This window comes from Ostrea edulis, chromosome 9 (assembly GCF_947568905.1).
Source record: "Ostrea edulis chromosome 9, xbOstEdul1.1, whole genome shotgun sequence".
NCBI lineage: Eukaryota > Metazoa > Mollusca > Bivalvia > Ostreida > Ostreidae > Ostrea > Ostrea edulis.
The window spans coordinates 51,121,337-51,139,905 of NC_079172.1; the positions used below are offsets into that span (position 1 = coordinate 51,121,337).

At 36.1% G+C, this 18,569-nt stretch overlaps 1 protein-coding gene across 1 annotated transcript in view; it reads left to right on the forward strand.

Moving 5' to 3' along the window:
• The first annotated feature begins 5,925 nt into the window (after positions 1–5,925).
• The window catches only part of LOC125657848 (IWS1-like protein), a 30,395-nt gene continuing 17,751 nt past the window's right edge, over positions 5,926–18,569 (forward strand). Inside the window, exons 1-7 of the mRNA XM_056149510.1 lie at positions 5,926–6,152; positions 7,755–7,816; positions 9,049–10,042; positions 10,131–10,167; positions 14,465–14,516; positions 16,783–16,840; positions 17,104–17,212. Coding sequence (XP_056005485.1) covers positions 6,131–6,152; positions 7,755–7,816; positions 9,049–10,042; positions 10,131–10,167; positions 14,465–14,516; positions 16,783–16,840; positions 17,104–17,212 — 1,334 coding nt within the window. The 5' untranslated portion in view covers positions 5,926–6,130. The remainder of the gene's footprint in view (positions 6,153–7,754; positions 7,817–9,048; positions 10,043–10,130; positions 10,168–14,464; positions 14,517–16,782; positions 16,841–17,103; positions 17,213–18,569) is intronic.

Genomic DNA, 18,569 nt, shown 5'->3' on the forward strand with positions numbered 1-18,569 from the left:
TGCAATGTGTACTGTTGAATGTTGTCTTCACTGAGTGTTTATCTTATTCTCATAATACAAGTACAGTAAAACACAGTTATAGTGAACATGCTTATAATGAATTCACACATACAGTAAAACACAGTTACAGTGAACATGCTTATAATGAATTCACACTTACAGTAAAACACAGTTACAGTGAACATGCTTATAATGAATTCACACTTACAGTAAAACACAGTTTCAGTGAACATGCTTATAATGAATCCACACTTACAGTAAAACACAGTTACAGTGAACATGCTTATAATGAATTCATACTTACAGTAAAACACAGTTACAGTGAACATTCTTATAATGAATTCATACTTACAGCAAAGGAATTTTTATTTCCTGTAGTTTGAAAACACATGATTTAATTGGATATAGCGAATTATGTTTATGACAAATCAAAATTGTTTGTCCCCAGTGCTTAGCTATAAGTGTGTTTTACTGTATACCTGGAGTTGTCAGGGGCAGATCCAGAAATTGTGGTTAAGGGGGGCACTGCTCTATGAGGGAGGGTGTCTAGGGACCATGTTGAGGCCCTCCGAAAGCTCCTTGATTTTAAAGATTTTATAGGGTTTGAAATATGTCTCGTATGTAGTAATTTTTACTATTTTCTGTCATTTTTGATAGGGTGAAATTAATAAAATGACGCAAATTTTGAGGGTTTTTGGTAAAATGTAAGTTCTCCCAATAAAAGTAATTTATTAAATCAAAACAATTTGTCATTTATTTCTCTAGAATGAAAGAAATTATTGCTTCTTTTGTCGTTTACATTTTTTTAAACGAGACCACGATTTACCTTAAATTTGAAAAATTTAGGGGAGGGGCAGCTCTGCCCCCCTTAAATCCACCACTGGTTGTAGAGGATGAGAAGCAGTAATATGGGAATAGATATTACAGTCAGGCCTCAAAAATAACCACATGGGAATAAATACTGCAGACAGGCCTCAAAAGTATCCACGTGGGAATGAATATTGCAGTCAGGCCTCCAAAATATCCACATGGGAATAGATATCACAGCCAGGCCTCACAAATATCCACATGGGAATAAATATTGCAGTCAAGCCTCAAAAGTATCCACATAGGAATAAATATTACAGTCAGGCCTCAAAAGAAACCACATGGGAATAAATATTACAGTCAGGCCTCAAAAGTATCCACGTGGGAATAAATACTACAGTCAGGCCACAAAGGTAGCCACGTGGAAATAAATACTACAGTCAGGCCACAAAGGTAGCCACGTGGAAATAAATATTACAGTCAGGCCTCACAAGTATCCACATGGGAATAAATATTACAGTCAGGCCTCAAGGTATCCACTACAGCTCATTTTGCGCAAAATACATGAAATGACAACTTTCCAAGCGCTTTTGTTGCATAGTTGAATGTATGAACTTTGCGAAAATTATACTTATTTAAAGTTAAAAATTCTCCTTTTAACGTGAAAATGAATACTTTTTGATGGGCTATACAAAAATATCGAGTCTCCTCCTTTCGGTCTTCAGATGCATGCGCATAGACGGTAAACACTAAACTGCAGCATGTCATTCAGTGAGAGAAACTGTAGTGGATAGATCCAGAATTTTGACAGATTCTGCGAGAAAAGAGGTAAAAATAGAATAGATGAAATAAAACTTGTACTTGATCTAAAATTTACTTTGGGATCAGTATGATAGTTGAAGAACAAAGAAATAATTTTTTACACTCATTCAAATTTACTTGATTCAAATAAGCATTCAAAGGTCGGGAGTCAGCAGGGCAATCCTTTGAATTCCGGATGATCTTCAAAACCCGGCTGAGAGCAAATTGATGCATCCAAATTGTTCAAAATTGTCAGTATCGATACGATTTTTATCAATACGTGTTTTAAAAAAAAAAATTCATTAAAATGTGGAAAGTGAGCTGTACATAGTGTCTCTTTAAATCGCCCTCAATCTCGTGAACGCATATGCATTTAGTCATTTATGCATGCATAAATACACAAATAAGGAGGGCAATGGAATGATGGCTAAGACACAATTTTATGATGATGATATTTTAATAAATTACTGATACATAGTATCTGTAAGACCTTAGCAGCAATAATGCAGCCCTCTCTCCGACCCCCCCCCCCCCTCCGAAAACATCAGAATAAAAAAAAATCGGAGAGGGTTACATTATTGCAGCTAGTAAGACCCGTGATTCTCACTTCTAAAAATTCTAAAGACTTAGTAAATTTGAAAATGCAAAACGTTTCTCAAATCAACAACATCAAAACGCATGGCTTTTCAACACTTTACACGACCATTCCTCACGAAAATTAAAGACTAAATTTTTGACATCATAGACAGTTGCTTCTTCAACAAAAATGGAAATATTCGTGTCTAGTGATCAGTCATTCAAAAAATGACTTTGATAAACACCACTCTGATTCCACGCACAAGTACTCTGAAGTTGAAATAAAAAATTTGCTGGAGTTCCTCTTTGACAATACCTTCATAGTCTTTGGTGATCAGGTCTTCCAACAGTCTGTTGGAATTCCCAAGGGCACGAATTATTGTGCTCCATTGTTAACTGACCTGTTTTTATATTCGCATGAGGCAAACTCTCTTGCTGTGGCCTTCAACTTGATATTTAAAACTTCATAGTTATTTCGGATTTCAAACATTTCGGTTGAGCATCACTGAAGAGACATTATTTGTCGAAATGCGCATCTGGTGCATCAAAATTGGTACCGTATAAGTTTTACATTATGACCCCTGGGTCGAGGCCTCTGCTGGTGGACTGTTAGTCCCCGAGGGTCTCTGCAGCCCAGTAGCTAAGTACTTCGTTACTAGCTTGAAAATACGGATGTATATTTAATTGCTGTTATAAAATTTAGAAATTCATTTCGAAATTAAGGATTATCTCCCTCATGCATAGCTCTTATCCTTGGACGAATTTGGCTCCACTTTTTTGGCACGCTGTTTTTGGCTATATTTAGCTCTAAAACTTCATAGTTATTTCGGATTTCAAACATTTTGGTTGAGCATCACTGAAGAGACATTATTTGTCGAAATGCGCATCTGGTGCATCAAAATTGGTACCGTATAAGTTTTACATTTAGATATATCAACAATGTTTTATTCATTAACAATTATCATTTTCATTCATATGTCGATTCGATATATTCATTTGAACTTGAAATAAAAGACACCACAGAGTCTTCCACATCTGCTTCGTACTTAGATGTTTTATTGAAAATGGATATTAACGGCCAACAGGTGGCTCGACTTTGTGGCAGGCAGGATGTTGGTTTCTCCATCGTTGGCTTCCCATCTTTGTGTAGCAATGTTCCATTGTCGCCTGATCAAGTGAGCTTTTCTGATCGCCTGTTGTTCGTTGTCTGTGGGTTTGTAAACGTTTTACATTTTCGATTTATTCTCCAGAACCACTGGGCCAATTTCAACCAAACTTAGGAAAAAGCATTCTTGGGTAAAGGGCTTTCAAGTTTGTTCAAATGAAGGGTCATGTCCCCTTAAAAGGGGAGATAATTGCAAAAATAGGATGTTGTCATTTAAAAATCTTCTCAAGAATGCTGAAATCTATATGAAAGCTTAATGGCATAGTGCAGTTTCAAGTTTGTAAAATCATGTCCTCCTGTAGAATGTTTGGGCCACAATAGGGATCAAAGTTTTAAATGCAAATATATAATGAAAATCTTTAAATATGGGCCAAGGTGACTCAGGTGAGCGATGTAGCCCATGGGCCTCTTGTTGAGTTAGGTATGCTGATGACAGGCGGGTTGATGTTACAAGGGTTTTAACAGTCTCATTTAAAGTAGACAATTCGTAAATTCTATGGTCGTTGTGATGATCTAGTTTGCCAATACAACCTATCTTTGGGTAAACTGTCTAGCATGTTTTGTGGCGATTGTTAGGCCGTTCTTGGCACACTGATTTTGACTAGAAATTGTTCCATTTACCTCATCAAGATGTAGGGCTCACGGTGGGTGTGACTGGCCGACAGGGGATGCTTACTCCTCCTAGGCACTTGATTCCACCTCTGGTATATTCAGATGTCTTGCTTGTCCAACTTTCTGTTTTGTACTCCGGTTGATTGTATATTGTTTAACGTCCCGCTCGAGAATTTTTCACTCATATGGAGACGTCATCATTACCGGCGAAGGGCTGAAAATTTAGGCCTATGCTTGGCGCTTAGGGCCTTTGAGCATGGAGGGTTCTTTATCGTGCAACACCTGCTGTAACACGGGGCCTCAGTTTCTGCGGTTTCATCCGAAGGACCGCCCCATTTTGTCGACAAGCAAGGGGTACTGAGGATCTATTCTATAACCCGGAGCATTTGGCGAAGGAGCAATCACTTCCTATTTTAACGTCTTGGGTTTTACGCGGTCATGGCACGAGCAGGGCTCGAACTCAAGACCTACCGGTTACGAAGCGAACGCTCTACCACTGAACTACCGCATCCGGTAAATAACTTATTTGAAGCGAGCGGCAATGTCACATAGGTGCATATTAACTGCTAGAACTGACGCTTAAACAAATGAAAAATGTATACCCAAAACTATCCAACAAACCATTTGTTCAAGAATGAATAATCTTAAAATCTAGAATTAATACTGTTTTAATCGAAACGTTGTATGTTAGTCTACTATACGCTGGAGCTGGCAGCAACTAGCAGTGGAAGGAGTACACGGGCAAGGCAGAGGACCTCTGGGACTATCATTTTCCCTCATCAATTTGGGGCTGTAAGGGACCTTTTTAATTATTGAATAAGGGGAGATCAACTGAAAAAAAAGATACTGAGATGGAGAACAATGTAGTCAAACACTTAGTACCCCTACAGCCCAAAACTGAGGGCAGGAAATTATTGCCCTAGGGGTCCCGTACCTTGCCTGTACGCTCCTTTTGTGGGCCTCCGTCGCCGAGTGGTTTGAGCATCGCGCCAAAAAATCACACAGCCTCTCACCTCTGTCGGCGCGGGTTCAAATCCCGCTCGCGCCGGTAAGTGAGAAAGTTTCCCAGTTTACTTTCGGAAGGTCGGTGGTCTCTTCCCAGGCACTGAAAAATTGTTGAGTGTGGCGGAAAACATCAATCAATCAAGATTAAGTTGTTATTAACCTTCATTATGACTTGCATAATGTAAAATTAGAAACTTTCACGTGAGTTCATATGTTTATGATTGTTCGAAAACTTGGATCCGGGTTAGAGTAGAGTCATCGTCGCAAACCATGGTTTTGAGTCCACTCACGATGATGGAGAGAATCGAATAGAAGTACCCGTGGGTAACCGACGATGGAGTAGAGTAGGTCCTCTATACCTCTTGCTCGTAAGAGGCGGCTGATTTCCCTTTACACCGATCGCTATTTTGATTTTCACTGATTTTGACAGCGAATAACTCCGTTTACCTGATCAGGATATATAGGGCTCACGGCGGGTGTGACCGGTCAACAGGGGATGCTTACTCCTCCTAGGCACCTGATCCCATCTCTGGTGTGTCCAGGGGTCCGTGTTTGCCCAACTATCCATTTTGTATTGCTTATAGGAGTTATGAGATTGATCACTGTTATATATACTTTGCAAATGATGTGTTTATTGTTTTTGCTTGGTAATAAATGTTTTTTAAGGGTTTATCCACGAAGTGATAATGGTCGAGGTAATCTCTCTCTCTCTCTCTCTCTCTCTCTCTCTCTCTCTCTCTCTATCTAAAAAACTATTTATGATAACTAACATCACTAGCCTGAATGAAACCATTTAGTATCATTTCTTTTTCCATCAATATGTATGTTTATAGCTTTTTTAAAATTTATTTACTTATGTTTCTTTTTTATTATTATTATTATTTTTTTTTTGGCACAATATGACAATATATACAGAAAATACGTCTTGTCAACGGACGAATTGTCTCGAGTCTAGGAGCGAACTGTCTCAGGGGGGAGCGAACTGTCTCGGGGCGAAACTTTCCAGGGGCGAAGCGTCCCACGCTTCCGTCTCACTCAAGGCTAGATGGCGCTAGAAACATTTCTTCCTGTTTTCGGAAGGCTTTTTATCATGTGAAAAACAGTGAATATTTCAAAGAAAGAGATAACCTGACAGGAAAACTACGTCACTTACCATATTAAAATATGGATGTAGACGATTCACCACGTATGTATATGATATATTTATTTCTGAACTTATTTACACGTAGTTTTAGAGGGAATATCAAACGGACAGCGATCAGCGCATGGACTTCACAACATACGTATGTTTGAAATCTAAACGCAGTATCTCTCATTCTTCATGAAAAGGATTGCAACTCTCTTTATTTGCTTTTTACATCTTAACCTGTCTTGTACCAGATAAATGAATTTTCCCAGATAAGTAACACTTTACATAAAGTTAATGAATAACAGATTTAAAGGGGGGGGGATGTAGAATACTACTGTTAAACTGCCAGTTAAGTGAGTCAAGCTTGTGTTAATTGGTTATATCTCATACAAATGCAAAGGTTTGTTTATCATTTATTTTTTTTGAGCACAAGACCAGATGGGCTGGGGCTACTTCAAATGATTTTTACTAGACCTGGCCTTACATCCACCAACCCTGACCAAACTTTAAAGAAGAAAATTAAGACATTCTTATGGTTTCTCAGGGTTTGAAACTAACTTGAAACCTTCGGTAGCCATGTGGGCTACTGAACCTTGCAGTTCTAGGGGCCCACATCAAAATTTAGTCGCCCACAAATTAGAAAATCTATTATATGAAAAGCCATAGTGTATTTTCATGTTTTGTTATCATACTGTTTAATTTATACGATGTGCAACAGGTAACAAACAACCGAGACCCTGTGGCATTTGATGGCATTACAGAAAAGAGTCACTGTGAATACCATAAGACAAAAAGAGAACGGAAGTTCTTGGAATCATGGAAGACCAATCGACCACGACACTACCACACCACGTGCCCCATGCATGTGACGAGCATGTGTCCTAGCCTTTTTCCCAAAGAAGAGGCATCACATATTAACTTACAATACGAATGAGTCATACCCACTTCCGCGTTTACTAGCCACGGCCAGTTGGTCTTCCATGATTCCGAGAACTTCCGTTGCCTTTTTGTCTTATCGTCATCACCATGATACTCTTTTCTGTCTGTATTTTTTTGTTTCTTGGGTTCGCTGACCCCATTTAATCACCACATTGTCGGTGATTCAGAATCACTTGGACGCTTTGCAGAAAAGTGCTTCTAAAAGTTAATTAGGAAGCGCTTTGCATATCATATTTTTTTTCTAAGGAAAACAACTCCAAAATGATCAGACAAAATTGAAAAACAAATATTTATTTTGTAAATTTCCTAATCGCCATGTGAGCAACTTGAACTGTAATTTTAATTCACCCACTCGGAAATTTAGTCGCAAATTTGATCTTTGAAATACTTAACTCAAATGACAAATGGCACTTTCTCCGTTAAGTTTGAGCTAAAATGTATTCAATTGTCTCATAAAAACGTCCCCCCTTGTCATATTCTTAACAAGCAATACAAAACATACAATTTTCTAATTCTTTAAATTCGTGCCTTAGTGTCAAACCCCAATACAGTGTAGTATTTTGAAACTTAATTATGCATGCTCAAGTGATGCATTAGGTTTCCTGGTAGGGTAGTGGTTTTCACTGCTAGGACTTATAATAAGCTCTACCAACAACATGGGCAATGAAATTGTTTCATTTCTTTGCATGATGATACTGAATTTGAAATCTCTTTACCCAGGCAGTGGAGGCAGTACGCCTGTTTTGGACGAGCCAACATACCATGATGAAGAATCACAGGAGGTTTGTAACAAAATATTGTCAATGAGCTAATTAACAGTAATTATCAAAGAAATCTGTCATATTTTGTGTAGATAGTGGGTAAAGCTGTCATTAATGAGCAATTTTATCATGTTTAAACCAAGGAAATTTTTTAACAAAAATGCTTTAAATGGTGACAATTTTTAAAGATTAAAATTAGAATTTTTTAAATATAAAGAAAAACATTTTGTATTACTTAAAGTACATCTATAGGTAAATATTTTCATGTGAATTTCAAGTCATGAACATGTAACTACATGTAGACATATTTCTATTTATTTTCATTCCCATTTCTTCCGCTTTCCACATTCTTGAAAATGCATGAGGTATGAAATATGATGCTTCGTGCTGGCATACTTCATGAAGCATGTTTATAATGAAATTTATTTTTTATATAAATTTACATTCTCCTTTCATTTCTGTCAGAATTCGGAGCCATTAAGGAGGTTATTACTACACTGCCACTATGGCCGACTTCCTTTTAAAACATGAATGGAAATATAGATGTTAGCAACATTTGTCTATTCTTTTAAACATAATTGTCTAGCTGAGTAGCACAGATTGAGAAGAGTAGCATGTCTACTGCTAATCTGTTGATCGTGGGTTCAAGTCCAGCAAGGGTTTTAAATTTTTTTTCCAGATTACTTTCTACTGAACTACTGAAACTGCATTTTTTGACTAAATAATTAAAATAAAGCAAAATTTGAAAGTTTTCAATTTCAAAATAGTGTTGTACATTTACTCCACTTTTCATTCATATCAAATTTCTCTGGTGTAGTATTCCTCCTTAAAAATAGACATACAATATTTATCGATATTCATGTATGCACATTTAATATTCACAACTTTATCATATTCATGAGGAAATGGCTTTCATTACAATTTGTAATGGACAATAGAAATGTAAATGCACATATCATTATCAAATTCATCAATGACTGCTGTAGTTACAGACTAAGTATATTTATATAATTATGCTTTGTTTAAAAAACTCTTCATTCATTGTAAGTTGTGTCAGATAAATCAAAACTTAGTAGTTACAAAGTAAACAAGGATGTACTTGTTGATCAGTATGACTTATTACAACTTAAAATTTGATTTTGGTTTCTCTTACCAAGTTAGTGCTAGAACTTCATAGTTGTTTTGATATCAAAATATGTTATTAAGACAATTGTAAGATAATCCACATTCTTTATTATTCATGTGTATTTCAGGGTACGGAGATCAACAGAGCAGGTAGTGTCAGTGAACAGGGAAGTGATATTGGGTCTCCAAGAAACAGGGAGATTAATATGGATGATGATTATGTGAGTGATGGTGGAGAAGTAGAAAGAGAGGAAGTAGAAAGAGATGTAGGAGATGATGAGGATGCTGGACCAGCATCACCGGATGGGTTTGATCCAGCATCTGCTGATGGTCCTTTGTCCCCTACAGACAGTAATGGACCTATGTCTCCAGAGCCGGATGCAGGACCTGCATCACCAGATGGTAGTTTTGAAGAAATCGTATCCCCAGCAGGAGCCGGTCCAGCTTCACCAGAAGTCGGATCTCGAGGTAGCAGTCCTCTTTCTCCTGATTGGCCTGCATCTCCATCAGCTAAATCTCCAATGTATAGTCCAAGTCCTGCTAGAAGCAGAAGTGGTTCACCAGATGAAAATGAAAGAGGCTCCCCTGCTAGAAGTCGTTCAGGATCTGAGGTCAGAAGCAGGTCTGGATCTCCAAGAAGTAGGTCAGCCTCCCCAGCAAGAAGTAGGTCTGGCTCCCCTGTTAGAAGTAAATCTGGATCCCCTGCAAGAAGTGGATCAGGTTCTCCTAGAAGCAGGTCAGGTTCACCAAGAAGTAGATCAGGATCCCCAGTAAGAAGTAGGTCAGGATCCCCAGTAAGAAGTAGGTCAGGGTCACCAAGAAGCAGGTCAGGTTCACCAAGAAGTAGGTCAGGATCCCCAGTAAGAAGTAGGTCAGGGTCACCAAGAAGCAGGTCAGGGTCACCAAGAAGCAGGTCTGGATCTCCAAGAAGCAGGTCTGGATCTCCAAGAAGCAGGTCAGGATCACCAAGAAGCAGGTCAAGATCGAGAAGTTTTTCACGTTCAAGATCTGGATCCCCAAGAAGTAGGTCTGGTTCTAGAAGCAGGAGTCGTTCCGGATCTCCACGAAGCAGGTCAGCATCACCAGCAGCCAGAAGTGACGAGGAAAAGGAGAAGGAAAAAGGTTTGTGTCAGCAATTGCCATGGTGGTTGGATTTTTAATACATTGAATGAACATGTATAGTAAAGATATTGTATTACATTTGTTGCAGCACCTGGCAGTGATGATGAAAATGACATTGACAAAGAGTGAGTTTAACCCATTTACTTATATTTAGGTCAACTGAATCCCTCAGATGACATTATTGTGATCTTTTTATATCTGTCAATGTATGTCACCTGTTTTTGTGAGCCATTGATTATTTATCCCATCTGAACATGTTAAGTAGGAGCATATTCATAATGAACATGGTGGACTCTTCCAGAACATTGTGATATTCATAAACCCTGGAGCAGGGGTTCAGTCACTAACCAAGTTCTTTTTAAGGTATTCAGTGTATAATGACCATATTTCATATCTAATAAATGGATGGTGGAATATTTGTAATCTTGGTATCATTTTGAAGGGTTCATCAAATAAAAATAACCCACGGTAGAAATTTTCTAAATTTTGTTTACTGCTTGATATATTTCACCTAGAATTTAACATTGAAGTATATGGGAAAAGCATCTTTTATTACAATATTTTAAAAACAAATTATATATTCATATTAATCTCTTGGTAGAAAGTTACATACACTTTCTTTTTATGAAAATATGAAATAAAATTAATCATTGACCACACACATTTTTAGAAAATTAGATTTTTCTTATTTCTACAAAGGGCAGACAATTCTTCCAAAAAATCTTAAGTGCAAAAAGGTCAGCTTCTAATCATTTACCAGTCATGTGAATTTCATCTGCTTCAGTTCCATCATTATTTAACAATAAGTTTTATGTTGATCTAAATCCTTCAAAATTGTTCATTATCCTTTCATTATACATGGAATACCTTAATGTGTCAGGTTTACCAAGAAAAATCCACAATATCTGACAATATAATAGGTCCTCTGTACCCCTTGCTTGTTGTAAGAAGTGACTAAGTGGGTGGTCCTTCGAATGAGAAGGGATGGGACTGATTGAGTCATAAAATCTTCTTTACTCCCGAAATTGTATATGATAAAAAAAAGTCTGGAAAAAACACACACTGCATATATTCTCCTGTGAAAGTCAGTTTGCCTAGATATGTCTTGATGTACAATTTACGGATCCTACTACAGTATGCTACATAGATATGCATCTGGTGTCTGTTCCTCTCGTTCTACTTATTTGTCCGTCTTGTGGGTCAGATCAAAACAGTACTTACAGGGGTAGGATCATCAAACTTAGTACACACGTTACCAATAACAGAAAGAAGCCTATCGGTTTACTAGGTCAAGGTTGAACATTCATAATTTTTCTGGACACAAAACAAGATAGAATCAGCACTATTCCGGCTAGGAAATCAAATCTGATACACATATTAAAACATAGATGTGTGTGTGTCTGACAGCACCTTGTGGATCAGATAAAACAGTAGATATAAGGGTGGAATCATCAAACTTGTATATGTGTACCTAAGGCCAAAAAAAAAAATATGTGTGTTTACTGTACCCTGCTGAAAAAAATTAGGGTCGGTAGGTCGATTTTTTTTTTTTTTTTTTTTTTTTTTTTTTTTTTTTTTTTTTCATACAGTAGGCCTATATCTATTTATTTCATGTATTTAATGTTTAGCTTATCACATTCCTACTGTAGATGCATGCAGAGACAATACTTACTATAACTCCCCAATGTTTAGTTAGTTTTTATACCACATCAGATGTTTCTTGTATCACCCTATAGATGTACCAATGCATTAAATTCCTTGTTGAATTGTTTCCATTTTAATTTCTAGTGTGCAACTACATGTATATGTCCAGATTTAGAAGAAGCATGTGTATTGAAAGATATGTTTTTTTTCCATTTCAATGAAAAAAGAATATGTTGTCAATATCACTATTTTTTATCATTTATAAGTCTATTTTTAAGGGTATAAAACAACAACTTAGTACCAAACACTATTGAATTCACAATAAAAAAATAGGTACTAACAAATCTTTCTGTTAAAGCTGAGTTCAGAGAAAATCATCTGTGCAATGGAACCGATTCAAACAAGCTAGTAGAACAGATACAATGTGAACAGATCAAAAACAGCAGCACTTTGAACGCAGACAATGAGCTCCTCAACCGGGCTGGTTTGGCCCTCACATGTGAATGTGAATTCCCTAATATTAAAAAGATTAACAACTTCGCCTACCGTGAGTGCAGGGGCGATTACGGTTTCACCCTTTGCTTTCACAGTGAATTCGTTATTCTTTAAATTGTAATCGTGATATTGATCAAATATGTCAATGAATGTGGTACTGTCCCTGAATGGTGCAATTACACTTTTCTTTTCTTGGCGATGTAAACATGTATTGAATGAAAGAGACAGTACACTGGAACGATGACAACTTGTCTCGGCAGCCGCCATGTTTGTTTTGGTTTAAAATGATAATAGACAAAACCGAATGCGGACGGAGCGGAAATTCCGGATTTTTATTTTTTTTTCTCCGATTTTCAAATAAAAATGTTTAGGGTCGGGGCCTAAAATTAGGGTCGGTCGGGGTACCGTAAACAAACATATTTTTTTTTTTGGCCTAATGATAAGAGGATGAAGCCTATGGTTTTTCAAGGTAAAGGTTAAACTTACAGTTTACTTGTGGGTAATTTTTCTAGGTACAAAACAAGAAAGAAACAGAATAATAAGGCTGAAATGAACAATTTAGATACATACAGGCTGTCCAGCGGCCCTAAAATTCCTAAAAATTCCTAATTTTTTTCAGTTTTGCTAAAATTCCTAAAAAAAAATGTAAAATTCAAGGGGAAATCCTAAAAAAGCCCTTATTTTTCATGTCAGTTCCTACTTTTTTATCAGTCTTGAAAAATCAAAATGCATTCATACAAAATGTGTGTTATTAACGTAGATTGCAGTTCTTATTCAGATAATGCTGATGCAGTGAAAGGCAGTTGACCTGTGGATCCATGTGTCAAGCTTGTTTATTGGTTGTGACTTTGTGATAAAGAGTTGAGATTTTAGGTTATAGCCAATAATAGCTGAAACCATGGAACACTGGAATACGCCCTTCCTGTACTTACATCTTATTTGTGTGTCATGTGAGTTTCTTTATTGTCAAATTTGACAAGGTAAGTCCTTTTAAATAATTAAAACTTCCGCAATTTGGTTAAAAATCCCTAATTTAGCCCTAATTTTTTAAAATTTTACCCCTAAAATTTGCCCTTATTTTTTGTCCAAGGGTGCTGGACAGCCTGTACTAAGTACTTGGATGTTAATGTTTTCTCAGATTACTACTGCATTTCTGAATGGATGGGCATAGCATTGCTCTTGTTTAGAATATTTTGAAGGACATTGACCCATTTAAAAGTTGATACCAAATTTTACATATAAACATAGTCTTGACCCAATATTTCTTTAAAATAATCAAAAGTCCTTATGATATATTACCTGAAAATCTGTATATTTTATTGCATTAGTCTCACTGAAATCGTAATAAATATTTGTGCAGCATTCAATATTTCTGTCAAATGATGATTTACATGTACTTGTCTTTTTAATTGAATAAGAGTTATCTTCCTTTAAATTATATTCTATTATCTCATCTTTTGAATAATAAAAGACAAAATGTCTTCACAAATTGTAATGATAGCCATTTACCCATGAATGCAGTTGTAAACAATGCACATATAGATCTTGATAAATATATTTTCATATTGGAAAATTTTGTCTTTTCAATGTCTAACATACACTGTTCAATCCGAATTTGTCTTCCAAAAATCCAACTTAGAGGCGAGAGTATACAGTTGATTTTGAACTGTTTTGATAAAAAAGAAAGATGGTCTTAGTTTTGAGATGAAAGACCTGTAGTACTTGATGAATGTCCTGGCATTATTAAGCAACACATCTAGGTTTAGTTTCATGTCATATGGTACTCAGGTGACCATTTTGTCTGAGCATCTCTATAAAGTATGTTTTTATTTTTCATTGCCTGGACCCCAAAAATACCTGACTCATCGTGAAGTGGGGCATATATTTAAAAAAAATTCACGTCGCTTTTTAGATCACCTGAGTAAACACAGGTGATCTCTTGCAATTGGTTGTCGTCTGTCAACAACTTAGCATTTTTTATCTTCTTCATAACTGCCATTCCAATTCTTTTCAAATTTGTTATGAAGCATCTTTGGGACAAGGGGGACATAAATTGTAAATTTCAGGACTCCTGCACCCCTGAGGCCTTAGGGTAGGGTAAAAACTGTCAAACATTGACCAATTCTCAAGAATCTTCTTCTCTACAGCCGCACATGTGTTACATGTATAAAAAAAAAAAAACTAATTGCAGTGATGTAGAGCAGGGGTGTTAGTCCCGAAAGGACTCTTCTAGTTTGATCTGTTTCCGTAAATGGATATTTATTTTCACCTTTTCTTTTTCAGTGAATTGATAGCAGATATTTTTGGCTCAAGTGATGAAGATGAGGAGTTTGAGGTTTGATTAAAATTAAAAGGAACATTGTGGAATATTTCAGTTGAAAAGGATAAATATGCATGTTGACTTACTATTGAAAGAAGATTTCCAGAAAGCTCTGAAAGTATTCTTAGTCAGTTATGTTTTATATAATGTGTCAAATATATCATATACTTGTACATATTGTATGTAGGCATTGTGACATTGAAACATACAATCATGTACATGTGATTGGGTAGTACACAGGTTACATGTGATAGGGCAGTACACAGGTTACATGTGATAGGGCAGTACACAGGTTACATGTGATAGGGCTGTACACAGGTTACATGTGATAGGGCTGTACACAGGTTACATGTGATAGGGCTGTACACAGGTTACATGTGATAGGGCAGTACACAGGTTACATGTGATAGGGCTGTACACAGGTTACATGTGATAGGGCTGTACACAGGTTACATGTGATAGGGCAGTACACAGGTTACATGTGATAGGGCTGTACACAGGTTACATGTGATAGGGCTGTACACAGGTTACATGTGATAGGGCAGTACACAGGTTACATGTGATAGGGCTGTACACAGGTTACATGTGATAGGGCTGTACACAGGTTACATGTGATAGGGCTGTACACAGGTTACATGTGATAGGGATGTACACAGGTACACTGATGTGTTTACATGCGATAGGGCTGTACACAGGTTACATGTGATAGGGATGTTCACAGGTTACATGTGATAGGGCTGTACACAGGTTACATGTGATAGGGCAGTACACAGGTTACATGTGATAGGGCAGTACACAGGTTACATGTGATAGGGCTGTACACAGGTTACATGTGATAAGGGCTGTACACAGGCACACTGATGTGTTTTGGTATCCTGGTACGATTGTGTACATAAAAGGGCTAAAAAAATTCTCTGTTTTAAATATGTCTTGAATAAAGCTTGATCTGTGTTTTAAGTAAGTTAAGTATATGCCAAGTTTACTATCTCAACCTAAATCAAAGTTGTTACTTATTTGGTAAAATATTACATCATAGATAAGACTTTTTTCCCACCTTTTTTCAAAAAGAGCTTGATAACTGCTAAATTTCATTCAGATTATTGCTTAGTAAAAGGTGTACCTATCTGTCGAGCAAAATGAAATTAATATACACTACCCACCATAAATAAGTATACACATAAGCTTTTTACGCATTTTGGCATAAAATATATTCAATATAATGAAAAAGAGCTGAATTCACAGTGTATAGCTTTCAATTTATAACAGTAAAATAATCAGTTAAGGGTACAATTTCAATATACATGTATGTAAAGCAATTAATGAAGATTCAATATTTTTGGCATAGTCTGTTAAATTGTGATATTGATTTATTTAAGGTGAAAAATCAAAGGATCTTATGAAATTACACGTCAAATACACAGTAATATGTATTTGTAATTAATTTAATTTAAAACGGTTTCAAGCTAAAAGGTTTGCACAAGATCTCTTTTTAGAGAATTCAGAAGACCAAGTACTTTAACAAAAAAATAAGAATATAAAAAGTTAAAAGCCTAATGTCATCTATTTATATGTAAGAGTTAAGTATTTTGCATCGAAAATCTGAATCTATGAGGTAACTCATTTTTTTCATGCACAAGAAACTTATTTTGGTAAGTGTATAGTTACTTATTTATGGTGGACAGTGTATATTGTGTGTTAATAGAAGATGAAAAATGTGTTTGAATATGAATTTGCTCGATGCATGGGCTGATTTGGGGAATCATCCATTTTTTGGGCCAGATGACTGTAGAAAATTGTACCTGCTTCTTTACTGTACATGATGATATCTCCGTAGTAGGCAGTTTTTGTGATTTATGTGTTCTAAATCTTTCTTGTTGGGACTTTTGCAGAAGTAAAGAATATATATGATTTACATTTAATAAGAAATAGATTTTTTGCATGGGGTTAATTCAGTGAGTTTTCTCTAACTGCAAATTTGCTAAAAAGATTTAACGCTGTGTACCCCTCCCCATCACATGAACTTGCAAACATACATGTAAATGCACACTATATTTTATCTGTATTATACACAAATATGTAAAACAGTCTCTAAATAGTTCCATGAAGGTGGTTTTAAGAGTTTCTAGAATTTTGCAATACATATGATATCATTACTTTTGATAGATGAATTACGTGTACTTGAAGCACTCCCACCAGGATGAAAGAGAAATGAAATTACTCATATGAGTCCAGATGTTTTTTGATGTTCTTGCATCTTTATTTTGCAAGTATTTTTTAAAAGGGTTTTGAAGAAGCTGACGTGGAAGCTGCAAAGAAGAAGAAGGAGAAAAAGAAAGGAAGTAGGTTGATAAGAAAGAACCATGCATTCATAAACATAGAATATAGCGCATTGCTGCAATATATACATATACTCTTGTTTAATCATTATCAAAGTAATAAATTTACCCAAAATACTTATGATAAACAAAAGTGGTGTAATCTCAGGAACACCAAATCATAAACTGTTTTTGTGAAACACATGTAGAACAAAATGTGTTAAACAGATGCAGGCTAGTCAGTGTTGGGTAGATGTCAATTAATGAGATCATGTTAAACTTTGTAGAGGAATCTAAGGCTATTGTGTCTGATGATGAAGAAGGGGGCGGAGTTACAGGACAGGTGGAGAACCAGGAAGTGGTCCCCAATATATCATCGGATGAGGAAGTTGACAAGTTAGATTTTAGATTGCATTATTTCATTACATGTACACATGTATTTGTCTGGATTTTATCTTCAGGGTTGTTAATAAGCTCAATAACGTTAGTAGCCATGTGGACTACTGAAGATTATGACATTCAGAAGCCCACACTCATTATCAGAAGTCCACTTTCATTATCAGAAGTCTACACTCATTTTCAGAAACCCACACTTATTTTCAGAAGCCCACACTTTGATGAACAATTTAACAATTCTTCAGTGGTCGGGGCACATGGTTTTACCCTTGTCCATCCTGTCCTTCTGCAATACTCAGTTCTCTGAACTTTTTTTCTAAACACTTTTGAGATATTGGAATTGATTTTTTGTATGCAGGTGTATGTTGATCAAGTTTGAGTTTTGTTCTGGTTCATTGATTTGATGGAGTTGTGCCCCTTCATCTTAGAAAATTTACTGTTGCAACCAGTTTTCTGGACTTGTTTTCCTAAATGCCTTGAGATATTGAACTGAGTTTTTGTATGCAAATGTTTATTGATGAGTTACAGAATTGTGCCCCTTTAGCGTAGAAAAATTAATGTATTTATTTTTTGGCTGTTGAAACATGTAAAAGATTGTAGTTGAGTTCTTCATTGTACTAAATGTGTGTAACATACAATCTGAACACCACATTCAATGCTATACTTTTGACTTTACTGCAGGCGGGGGCATTCGTGTCGTACTGACAAGTCTAGTTTCTCTTGTAAGATCAGGGTTAGAAATCCTGTAGAAAGTAAATTATCCCATGTAGCTATTCCAGCATTTTGACACCTTACAGAGCAGAGACATGTTTAAAACATATTGGTATTTCATATTTTTCAATGTGCATGTATGCATCTCTATAGGAATAATGTTTGGATTTTATTAAGTTTTACATATTACATGTTGACCCTTTTCGGGTATGGATCTTGATCTATTATAACATTGAACAGATAAGGATCTTGATGTTCTATTTCATTTAAAGTTTTCGAAATTAATTGTATAATGCACAGGCACTGGGGTTAGTAATGATCCCTGTTGAGTCAATTTAAGATAGGGAAATATCACCCTCAAGGATTAAATGTTTTGGTCAAGGATAAGGCATGTCTTATGATGGATGAAATTTTTAACCCTTTGGGTCAGATTTTCCTGATGATGGATTTTTATATTCTCAAATAATCACCTGTGTGAGACCAACATTACCTTAGTGCAACAGCCATGTAAAAAGCATTTAATCTTGCACTGCTGTAATGTCATATAGCATTTGATGTACATTTAATATAGTATGCTCTTTCTGACTGTCTAATATGTTTTTGCATTTGAGTTCAATTGAGGATTTTGATGGTTTAGAATTTTGTC